The 11,945-nt window shown below is 46.0% G+C and overlaps 2 protein-coding genes across 3 annotated transcripts in view; one reads left to right on the forward strand and one right to left on the reverse strand.

The window, feature by feature from the left end:
- Positions 1-2,561, forward strand: part of CXCL17 (C-X-C motif chemokine ligand 17) — an 11,383-nt gene extending 8,822 nt beyond the window's left edge. Inside the window, exon 4 of the mRNA XM_024132473.1 lies at positions 2,464-2,561. Within this exon, the coding sequence (XP_023988241.1) occupies positions 2,464-2,561 (98 nt within the window). The remainder of the gene's footprint in view (positions 1-2,463) is intronic.
- A 6,860-nt stretch (positions 2,562-9,421) lies between these two features.
- LYPD4 (LY6/PLAUR domain containing 4) overlaps positions 9,422-11,945 on the reverse strand; it is a 4,394-nt gene continuing 1,870 nt past the window's right edge. The window contains exons 2-5 of one of the 2 annotated variants that reach the window (XM_007102167.1): positions 11,098-11,261; positions 10,755-10,898; positions 9,943-10,269; positions 9,422-9,685 (exon numbers count right to left, since the gene is read on the reverse strand). In XM_007102167.1, coding sequence (XP_007102229.1) covers positions 9,483-9,685; positions 9,943-10,269; positions 10,755-10,898; positions 11,098-11,164 — 741 coding nt within the window. In that variant the 5' untranslated portion in view covers positions 11,165-11,261 and the 3' untranslated portion in view covers positions 9,422-9,482. Of the gene's footprint in view, positions 9,686-9,942; positions 10,278-10,754; positions 10,899-11,066; positions 11,262-11,945 lie in introns of those variants that run through there. The other variant, XM_024132809.2, reaches the window with a different exon arrangement.

The following is an 11,945-nucleotide window of genomic DNA, read 5'->3' on the forward strand; positions in this document are numbered from 1 at the left end:
GCTGGGCCCGTGAGCCATGGCCGCTGAGCCTGCGCGTCCGGAGCCTGTGCTCCGCAACGGGAGAGGCCACAGCAGTGAGAGGCCCGCGTACCTCAAAAAAAAAAAGAAAAAAGAATGGGATGAATCTAGATCCTTATCACTGTTGATGGAGGTAAAATACAATTTGGTAGTACCTATCAAAAACTTAAATGTGTGTAAATTTTAACCACTAATCTCACTTCAAGAAATCTCTAGTATAGAGAATATCTATATTCTGAATATATCTGAATATTCAGATATATGTACAAGAATATTAATTATATTAATAATATATTAATTACAGCAGTATTGTAGTGACAAATGAACGTATTAAATGCTCGTCATTAACAGACTTATACTGTGATCATTTTACAATGTATACAAATATCAAATCATGGTGTTGTACACCTGAAACTAATATAATGTTAGATGTCAATTATACCTCAATAAAAAATTCATCAAGAGCAAATTGGGCAATTCTGCACTTGTCAAAAATAATTAGGTAGGTCATTACATGTTGATTGGAAAGAAGTCCACAATATATTAAGTGAATAAAAGGTGCAGAGACCCCCTATTTCAAGCCCAGCACAAAAATAAATTTCAGTGAATTAAAGGTCTAAATTTGAAAGACAAACTTACAAGGGAATATTAGAGACTATATTCATGACCTTGGGGTAGGAAAGGATTTCTTAAACAAGTAACAAAAATTATAAGTCATAAAGGAAAAGATTAATAAATTTGACTTTATTGAAATTAAGAAATTTTGGTCATCAAAAGAAAATGACGAGAAAAAGAAGAGTAGGGGTATGTCTGCAAATATTAATATCGATAAAGGATTAATATTCAGACTGATAAGGAATTCCTATAGATCCATGAGAGGAAGGCAGGAAACACAACAAATAGGCAAAAGAGTTGAGTAGGCACTTCAGAGACAAGAAATACAAATAGCTAATAAACATGTGAAATGGCACTCAACCTTACTAGTAACTGGGAAAATATGAATTAAAACCAAACAGAGGGACTTCCCTGGTGGCACAGTGATTAAGAACCCTCCTGCCAACGCAGGGGACATGGGTTCGAGCCCTGGTCCGGGAAGATCCCACATGCCGCAGAGCAACTAAGCCCGTGCGCCACAACTACTGAGCCTGCGCTCTAGAGCCCATGAGCCATGGCTACTGAGCCCACGTGCCACAACTACTGAAGCCCACGTGCTCTAGGGCCCATGCTCCACAACAAGAGAAGCCACCACAATGAGAAACCTGCGCACTGCAACGAAGACCCAACGCAGCCAAAAATAAATAAATATATTTATTTTTAAAAAAACAGATCACTCCACATCATAAGATTGGCAACAATTTTTTTTTGAATTTTTGCATTTTATTTTATTTATTTTTTTATACAGCAGGTTCTTATTAGTTATCTACTTTATACATATTAGTGGATATATGTCAATCCCAAGGATTGGCAACAATTTTAATGTCTGATAATTCCATGTATTGTCAGAGAGTAGAATAGAGAAACTCTCATCTCCTGCTAAAGGGAGTGTAAATTGGTAAATCACTTTGAGAAAGTGCTGGTGGTTATCTACTAAAGTTTAATCTCTGTGACCAAGCAACTCCACTCTGAGCAATTCCATTCTCAGAAAGAATGCTTGCTTATGTACAGCGGAAGAAATGAACCAGGACTTCATAGCAGCATTGTTTATAACTATCCCAAACTGAAAATTGGTCAGTGAATAAATAAATAGTAGTATATTTGAATATTATATATCTGTGAGAATGAACAATAATAAAGCAACATAATGTTGAGTAAAAGAGAAAAAAATAAGAGAGACTAGTTATAGCAAGATTTGATATACATAAAGTTTAAAATAAGGCAAAATTAAACTAAACTATATAGGAATGTATAGGTAGGTGGTAAAGCCATAAAGAAAAAAATAATAATGCTTACTGCAAAAGTGGGCATTACCATTGTGAGGGGGAGAGGGAGGGTAGTGATCAGATGAGGAGGAGGGTTGCCGGTAGTATTCTATTTCCAGGCCTAGGTAGTAGTTTCATGAATATTTCTTTGTAACTACTTATCGAACTGCACATTTAAGTCTTAGGGACTTCCATAGACGTGCCATAATAAAAGATTTGTTAAAGGAACGTAGCAAAAACAATATGTATAGGATTAAGCTCATTTTGTTTTTTAAAGTGAACTATTACGTTTATATACAAAAATCTATGGAAAACGATGTAGCAAACTAGTAACAACAGTTAGCTCTACAGAATGAGGAGTAGCAGCTGGGGGTTGGGGCATCCTTTCACTTTTGACCGGATATACTTTTTCATTTTAATGTTTTCCATGGGATGAGGCTTACTTTTAACATTTTAAAAGCTCTCATAAAAAATAAATTCTAAAAATGTTTTTAACAGTAGTCTCTCCCTTTTCTTTTCACCCTAGGACACCAAAGACACCATAAGAAGCCAACCAAACCCTCCAGAGCCTGCCAGCAATTTCTCAGACGATGTCAGCTGGCAAGTTTTGCTCTGCCCTTATAGGAGCTCTGAGAGCCCACTGTCCCGATATAACATTCTGTCAACAAGGCAGTGAGCGCACCTGGAAGATGCTCTTCTCCCACCTCAAGCTCCCCACTCCCTAAATCATCCCAAAAAGCATGTTCCCCAAGATTACTGCCCCCTCTAGTGGCTTCTTTTCTTGTCAGTCTTTTCCTGGGGCCTCCCCTTACCCAGGCTTAAACTTACTTACCGGGAATCTCTGGTTGCCTAGCTGGTCCCACTGGATCTTAAATACAACCAAGCAAGTAGTAAACAAAAGTCAATAAATCTATTTAAATGTAATAGGTCAAAATCATTTTCCAATGGGGCCTGGAAACTCACATTCAATCCAGACAACCCACTTTACCCTGTTCATCAAACTCAATCCAGATTATACACACACCCCTATCCAACACCACCTTCAATCTCGCTCCAGTTTCCAACTTTTTATTCTTTTACTCATTCAACAAACCTTTCTGAGGTAAGAGCTAGGTGGGGCAAAGAAAGAAGTTAAAGTAATGAATCAGACATTGTCTTACCGAAGATAATATAGGTTTTTAAAAAAAACAAACCTGGGCTTCCCTGGTGGCGCAGTGGTTGCGCGTCCGCCTGCCGATGCAGGGGAACCGGGTTCGCGCCCCGGTCCGGGAGGATCCCACGTGCCGCGGAGCGGCTGGGCCCGTGAGCCGTGGCCGCTGAGCCTGCGCGTCCGGAGCCTGTGCTCCGCAACGGGAGAGGCCACAACAGAGGGAGGCCCGCGTACCGCAAAAAAAAAAAAAAAACCTGGCACCATTTCCTAGCACATAAAATGCCTCCAGCATTTATGATTATCATCATCACCATCATTAACGGTCACCTGACTCTGTAAGTTTCCAATCTACTACAGAAGACATATGTGCAGAGGCGTAGTTGAAGGCTAGAGAGATGGTGTGGGAGATTTCAAATGCCACTCAAAACAGCTTCAAGCTGTTAAAAATGAGATGTCCTTCTTTTCTTTAAACATGGGAGTAAAACGATCAGAACGATAATAGAAGGAAATCAAAGTGGAAACCTTTTGAAAGAATGAATAAAGAGGAAACAATTACAACACGGTAGATCCTGCTTCCCTCTCTGACCCTTTCCTCAAACATCAGAAGGAGGGAACAGAAAAGGAACACTCCTCCAGAATCTGGCTTCTGTCATCCAGATGAAACAGAGGACTAAGTTGGGGTGCTGGCCTTATGAGAAGAGACATTTTCACTGAGTGGTGAGGGGGGCCTCCTCTGGTAGGAGAGGGCTGGGCTCTCAGCCTCCCTCTGGCCCCAGCCCCTCCTCCCACAGCAGGAGGCACAAAAGCGCTGCATTTGGCACAGGAGTGGGGAGGCAGCTGTGGTCAGCCCACGTGCCAACTGCCTTAGGAAGAGCAGGGATGCCAGGATGAAGGAGTGGAACCCAAATGGAGGTGTCATCGTGAGTAACCACTGAGGGATCTGTGACAAAGGAGGTCTGTGAGAGCCCAGAGGAATGAAGCCTGGGAGATCAACATCTCCCTTGAGAAAAAAACAACAGTGGAGCCAGGTTCTAAGTCAGTATTTAGGAGGTCTCCACTCCCTGCTTGGAAAAGGGGCCCTCCTTGTTCCCTATCTTGACACCAAAGCTGTGACCTCCTCCGGCAACCCTCAAAATTATCCTGACCTTTCTGAGGGCCAGTGGCCAGAATGGCCTCAGACAACACCAGCTCCCAGCAGCCACACTGGGTAAGTGTCTGCTCAGCCTGGGAGCAGCTGAGAGACCCTGGTCCTGCCCCCCCAGTGTCTGCTCCTGCCAGCCACCCCAAGGCTCTCTGACCCTTGCCCTGGGGCTTCAGCATGGGGATCCCCACTGGCTGGTCTGCCGGATGTATGGGTTCTGAGTCATGGATCACCCCCCCTCGCCCTCACTGTACCCTAAAATGCCCAGAGGGTCTCTCTCTGGGTGATACTCTTTAAACCCTGGTTCTCTGGGAGCTGGAGACCCAACCTCCCCCGGCTGGATGGGCCTAAGCTTCCTCACACCCCTGGTGCTAACTCCTGTCTCTGCTCCCAGGACATGGTCCCTCTGGCAGCTGTGTCTCCCCGGTAAGCACGTCCCTTCCCTGTCCCTTCATCCCCGGGGTCCCAGCTGTGCAGACTCAGTGCAGGCAGACTGTCCGACCCTGCGGCACAGCACAGACTTCCCTCCCCCCAGAGTAGCCAGGAAATATGAACCCCACCCTGGACAGGAGTGGGACCCACTTCACGGGCAGGACACCCTCACACCCTGTGCTGAGCCTGCCCGGTCCCTTCAGAGAAGAACGCTGGAACCCAGACAGGAACAGAGTGGGCAAAGGGGGCATCAGGCAGGGGTCCTGGGCTACCAAGGGTGAGGGGTGCAGCATGGCTGGGGACAGAGGTCGGGGCTTCAGGCTTGGACACAGCTGCTTGGGAGGCAGAGCTGGTCGCTCCTGAGGAGAAATAACTCTCCTTCCCTGTCCCCTGATGCCCACTTTCTCCCCTGCCCAGGCCTCCCTACCCAGCCCCAGGCCAGCTGTTCCCATCTGTGAGATGAGTGTTGGGGATGAATGTTCTGATCCCACGCTCCTAAGGGTACTTCCTTGAGGTCCAGGAAACAGCAGTGAAAATGGGAAAAGGGATGAAGAGGAGGGATGGGTCTGGAGCCAGAAAACCTGGCGGCACAGCCAGGAGCCCCTACAGAGCAGCCCTGGGAGTCCAGGGCCGGGAAGATCCTGGGACGGGTTCTGAGAAGGTTACAGAGGTTCAAAGGCCTCGTCTCTCTTTTATAGGAATTACTACACCCCGACACAGATATTTACGGCCAGATCAACCACAGAGCAGATGTGGTTTCTTAGTTTCCTCCAGGAACTTCCCTTTAAGGCTGTGGGCAAGAGCCCACCTGAGACCCCAGAGTCTATGTGGGGTCAGGAGCCTGAACCAGAGAAACAGCTCTGACCCTTGAATATATCTGGGGACCTGGGCCCAGGATTGGAGTCCCTCCTGGCCTTCTGGAAACCCTGACAGGCTGCTCTGAGCCCTGGATGGATGAGGACAAAGGCTTCCATCCCCCAAGGAACTGAGGGCTTCCAAGGAAAGTGACTGGGCCTGTGACCCACTGTGAACCACCTGAAAGGTCTGAATAAAGAGGATTTTCCCCTCGTTTGCTCTTTTTGTGCTCATGGGCTTCTCCCACCTAAAACTCACCCAGGTTCCATCCAGGCAAAGGGCCAAACTGTCTCCACCTAATGTGGCCCACGGACCTCTTCCCACCCGTGCCTCACCTGCAGCCCTCTCCACACACCTGGCCAGCAGCTCTCAGTCCTTCCTTGAAGAACTTTACTGAAAAATATTAAGGAAGACCTAAATAAATGGAGAGACGTCTCATGTTCATGGATAGAGAGGCTCAACTTCATAAATATATAAACTCTCCCCTAAATCAGCTATTATTCAATGAATTCCAATCAAAATCCCAGCAAGGATTTCTTGGAACTTGACAAGCTGATCCCAAATTTACATGGAAGTGCAAAAGCCCAATAGCCAAGTTTCTCCTGAAGATGAAAAACAAGTGGGGAGGGGGAATGACTTGCCTTATCAGGTATAAAGATTTATTATAAAGCTATAAAAATTAAGACATTGTGTACTGTTGGCACACGAGTAGATAAATGGATCAATGGAAAAATAGGGATTTCAGAAACAGACCCACACAAATATGGAACTTTGAAATACAACCAAGATGCCATTGCAGATAAATGGGGAAAGAAGGAATTATTCAATAAAGGGGGCTGGACCACCCAGGCCCCGGCTCAGCCCTCTAAAATGATCTACTAGGGACTTCCCTGGTGGCGCAGTGTTTAAGAATCTGCCTGCCAATGCAGGGGGACATGGGTTCGAGCCCTGGTCCGGGAAGATCCCACGTGCCACGGAGCAACTAAGCCCGTGCGCCACAACTAATGAACCTGCACTCTAGAGTCTGTGAGCCACAACTACTGAAGCCCGCATGCCACAACTACTGAAGCCCAAGTGCCTAGAGCCCATGCTCCACAGCAAGAGAAGCCACCGCAATGAGAAGCCCGCGCATTGCAATGAAGAGTAGCCCCCGCTCGCAACTAGAGAAAGCCCGCGCACAGCAACGAAGACCCAATGCGGCCAAAAATAAATAAATAAATTTATAAAAAATTAAAAATAAAATGATCTACTAGCTCACTGGTCAGAAGTACAGAGTAGGTGAAGCCCAGGGATAAAACTCAACCAAAACTTTCCTTCTGGGACCTGACAGCCTCTTGCTACAAGCTCTCTGGTCTCCATTGAGACCTAACCCACTTACCATGCCCTCCTTTGGCTTCCTAACCACCCTTCCAAAACCTGTCCATAGTCATTGATGTCTTCATGCCGGTTCCACTTCCGAGGACAATTGCAGACATTTCAGATCCCACTTGTCCAAGCTATTAACAAAGGTGGGCTTTGGGGCCTCAGGTAGTTAAACCTGTTTCTTCACCTGTAAAATGGAAACACAGAAGTGACAATATCTACTTCAGAATGTTGTACTAAGAATGAATGAGGTAATGCACAGAAAATGCTTAACCAACAGTAAAAGTTCCCTAGGTGTCTGCCTCCCCACCTCATAACACAGTGGAGAGAGCTAAATTGAGATCACACAGGTAAATAGCCTAGCGCAGAGTCTCTCCCTTCACTCTTCCCCACCTACACAACCCTAACTTGAAGGCCTGAAGTTGCAAGGTAAGGTGTACTGACTCCTCCTTATGTCCAGAAAGGGGAATTACACTCTCCTCTCCTAGGAGCCTGCAACCTGAACCTTCCGTGAAAAGTAACCACCCCCAGCATTGCACCTTCCTCTTTCCTCCTATTTGCCAACTTGCACAAAGAAACAACTAGTTGGCAGAGGAAATCATCTCAGGTCTCCAAATGTCTCAATAAAATTCCCACAGTAGCTACAGAGATCTGCACAAGAGGCAAGAGGGAATCTACTGGGCGCAGGTCATTTAACCTTCTAGAGCCAGTTTCTTCTTTGCAAAATAGGGATAAAACCTATCTCACTGGGATCTTGTGAGGGTTGAATGAGATCCTGTACTTAAAACCCTAGCCTCGGACAAAACTATAATTCAAAAAGATACATGCACCTCTGTGTCTATAGCAGCACTATTAACAATAGCCAAGACATGGAAACAACCTAAATGTCCATCAACAGATAAATGGATAAAGAAGATGTGGTATATATATATAATAGAATACTACTCAGCCATAAAAAAAGAATGAAATAATGCCATTTGCAGTGGATGCAACTAGAGATTAGCATACTAAATGAAGTAAGTCAGAAAGAGAAACACAAATGCCATATGATATCACTTATATGTGGAATCTAAAATATGACACAAATGAACCTATCTATGAAACAGAAACAGAATCACGGACATAGAGAACAGACTGGTGGTTGCCAAGGGGGAGGGGGTTGGGGGAGCCACGGAGTGGGAGGGTGGGGTTAGCAGATGTAAGCTTTTATATATAGAAAGGATAAACAACAAGGTCCTACTTATAGAATAGAGAACTATATTCAATATCCTATGATACGCCATAATGGAAAAGAATACTTTAAAAATGAATGTATATAAAATGGAATCACTTTGCTGTACAGCAGTAATTAACACAACATTGTAAATCAACTACACTTCAGTAAAAATAAGGGGAAAAAAAGGCAAAAAAATACTGCATGATATCACTTGTGAAATCCTAAAAAAAAAACAAAAGTTGAACTCATAGAAGCAGAGATTCAAAAAATGGTTGCCAGGGGCTAGGGTTGGGGGAAATAGGGAAAAGTTGGTAAAAGAGTACAAACTTTCAGTTATAAGATGAATAGGGTCTGAGGATCTAATGTATAACATGTTGACTATAGTTGATAATACTGTATTGTATAACTGCAATTTGCTAAGAGAATAGAACTTGTGTTCTCACCAGAAGAAAGAAAAGGGTACATATGTGAGGTGATGAATGTGTTAGTTAACTCAGTGGTAGGAATCCTTTTACAATGTATACATATATCAAGTCATCATGTTTTACACTTTAACTATATTTCAATTCTGTCAATTATACCTCAGTAAAGCTGGAAAAAAAGTGACCTTGCAACCTTGAGTCTGGCTGGCTCAAAACATGTCTCACTCACGTACCACACGCCCTTTGTATCCACGTCCATTTTCATTTAGTAAATTTTTTGCACCAAAAACAAAACACAACAAACAAAAAAACCTAGCCAGATACTACCACAGTATCTGACACATACCAATGAGCCACACTTCTAATTCATAAGGCCTTCATTTTATTTTTTTAATGGAAACAAGTCTTCATTAAATAACTTTTAATATCAGAAAAATAAAACTCTTATAATTCTCTTTACAGCAAATATATCATATCAGTGTCAGTGCTCTGGCCATCTTAAGTTAAAGGTGCTTTATCATAAAATATATGGTTTTAAAACTTTACTCAAATTGAATTTATAATCCCTCTGACTTCCCTACAAGGCCTTCATTTTAAAGGGGAGGAAATGGAAGCCCAGAAAAGGGAGAAGATTTGGCCAGATCTCCAAGTCAATGGCTGAACCCAGGCTAGAACTCAGGTCCCCAGGAGGAGGAGGAGAAGGGGAGTGTTTAGGTTTCTCCTGCTTGCTGGGCATGATTCTGTCACTTTGTCAATGATCCTCCTCCCGGAGCCCCCTGCTCACTTCACAGCAAGCACTGCCCATTACCTGCCCCTCCCCTCCCCTCCACCTCCCTGGAAACGTCTGGCCCTCCTCAGACCTTTCACGCCTCCACAACCCTCATGGACCACAGGACCAAGCAGAAGGCAACTCTGTAACTTTATTTCGCTATGTGAAGGGGTAGGGGTGTTTGGTCCAGCTAGATCATCAGTCCCTGAAGGCAAACAGAAGGCCTAAGAGGATGCCCCAAGCAGGTCTCCGACCAGAGGGCTCCGCACCAGCAAACTGGGCCTTCTCTACGATGTTGATGACCTCAGTCACTCTGATGCTGCCAATATGGTGAAAATGGGCTAAAATATGGGTGTATTCACGAGCACAGCCCATGAGGAGGAAGGTGGTATTGAGAGACCCTGTAAGGAAGAGAGCAAGGAGTCAGAGACACTTTCAAGACTCAAAACATCCCACCCCTCCTTCCAGACACCCCTCACAAACCAGGACACCTGCTCTCCCACCAGACACTCAGGTACCAGGCACCTTCTCCCCTCCTCCTTGGAATTATGTGCCACAACCCCCATCCCCTCTGCGAGTCCCCCCCCACCTCCCTCAGAGATGGGAAGGCAGCAGGCCTAGGGCAGGCATCTGAGAAAGGAAGTTTCTCTTCTCTCACCTGCCTGGAATTTTAAGGTGGAACTGTAGCACTCAGTAGCATGGTCGGGGCAAGCCTCGGTGGTGACAAAATTGGGGAGGCAGTCCCTAGAGTGCTCGCCCACACAGGTTGGGCAACTACGGGAAGAAGATGCTAAGGCCTTAGGAGCCTTGGCCTTGAGTTGCACAAAATGATCCATGTTGGTGAGGTTATTGCAGAGGTATGTCCGGCAGACACGGCTGTAGGAGGCAATGGACAATCCGGGCGGTGAAACGAGGTAGGAGACTTGCGGGGGGTAAGATGAAGCTGGGCTGCAGCCTTTAAAACCCACAATTCCCCTTTTGGTCCCTGCGGAGCAGAAGATTGGAGAGCTCTGATCGGTGTCGTTGGCCACACCCAGTTCAACCAGCACCACCAGCACCACCACCACCACCACCCCCCCCACCCCCCGCTCTTCCTGCTCACTCTGCCCCATCACCAACTTTGCCCCTCCCCCACTGTCCACTCACCGCTCAGATTTCCCAGGTCTCATCTGCCTCTCCTCACTCTTCTCCCCACAGGAGCCCGTCTGCTCCTCTCTCCCTTGTATCCCAAACTTGTCTTCTCTCCCAGAGTCCCCCTCTCCTCCTGGGGTCTGTCCACCTCCATTCTGCCCTCTTATCCAGCCCACACCAGCTGGGTCCTGCCCCTCTCCTGCCAATGTCTTGATGCCGTTCCCAAACATATAATGGGGTAAATCTCTGGAACTCAAGTCCAGAGTCCCTGGGTGCTAGGAATGGAGTTGGGCTCAGAGGAGCAAGCAAACAAAATGTAGCAAAGTCACCCCCGTTCACCTGTCTCGAGGAACACCAGCGTCTCCTCACAGCCCTCATTCAGTTTACACACCATGCTCCTCATCAGAAGCCACTGCCAGTTATGGAGACCAACAGCTCTGAAGAGTGAAGACGTTGCTTCATAACACAAAAGAGCTCCAGCCCCTAAAGAGAGAATGTTCTTCCAGTCATCTGCCCCTCACATTGCCTTCTCAGCCACGAACCACCAGTCAAGAGCTCAGCCTCCACAGACCCTGTCTCCCGAGGGACCCAGATATGCAGCTTTCCTTCCCCCAGTGACATGAATCCAGCCCTCCCATCCCAGCCAAGAGGGTCCCTAAGCGTCCAGCCCCACAGGACATACGAGGCAGAGTGGAAATGGCCCCTAGGAGACAGAGCAGCTGCACAGGGCTCAGATGCTGAGGTCCCATGGTCTTGTGTCTGGGTCCTGGATGCTGGACCCCAGTCTGGAACCAATTTCAATCTAGGTCTCAAGCTCAGTTCTTGTCAGCTTCTGGGTCACCGTTTCTGGAGCAGAAAGTTGATCATCATTTTCAATGACATAGGCTCCCTGAGCCCTTCAGGGACACAGGTCTCCCCATCTCCATAGTCTCTCTTCCAACCTAACCCGAACCCACATGAGCTTCTCAAATCCTGACTCTTCACTCTCCTGCTTAGGTTCTGCCATTGGACATGGTGCTGAGCAGAGGACGCTGGCTTATTCAAAGGATCACTATTATACAGGCTATTCTCCATCCAGAGACAATGAGATCAGAACAACAAATGTGCGTGTAGAAGTTAACCAACATATTAATAAATAATCCTTGACTCGAAAAAGAAATTAAAAAGTATTTAGAACTGAGTAATAGCAAACATACTACATGTCTCACACACACACACACACACACACACACACACGCGCATGTAAAATCTGATGAAAACTGAATAAGGCCTGTAAGTTAGTTAAGAGTAATGTACCAATGTCAATTTCCTGCTCATATACTACAGTTATACAGAACGTCCCTATGGGGAACCGGAGGAAGGGTTTAAGGGACTCTATATAAAATTTTTGCAACTTCTTGTAAGCCAATAATCATTTCAACATCAAAAGTTTTTCTAGGGGCTTCCCTGGTGGCGCAGTGGTTGGGAGTCCGCCTGCCGATGCAGGGGACGCGGGTTCGTGCCCCGGTCCGGGGAGATCCCACATGCCGC

This window comes from Physeter macrocephalus, chromosome 17 (assembly GCF_002837175.3).
Source record: "Physeter macrocephalus isolate SW-GA chromosome 17, ASM283717v5, whole genome shotgun sequence".
Classification (NCBI taxonomy): Eukaryota; Metazoa; Chordata; class Mammalia; order Artiodactyla; family Physeteridae; genus Physeter; species Physeter macrocephalus.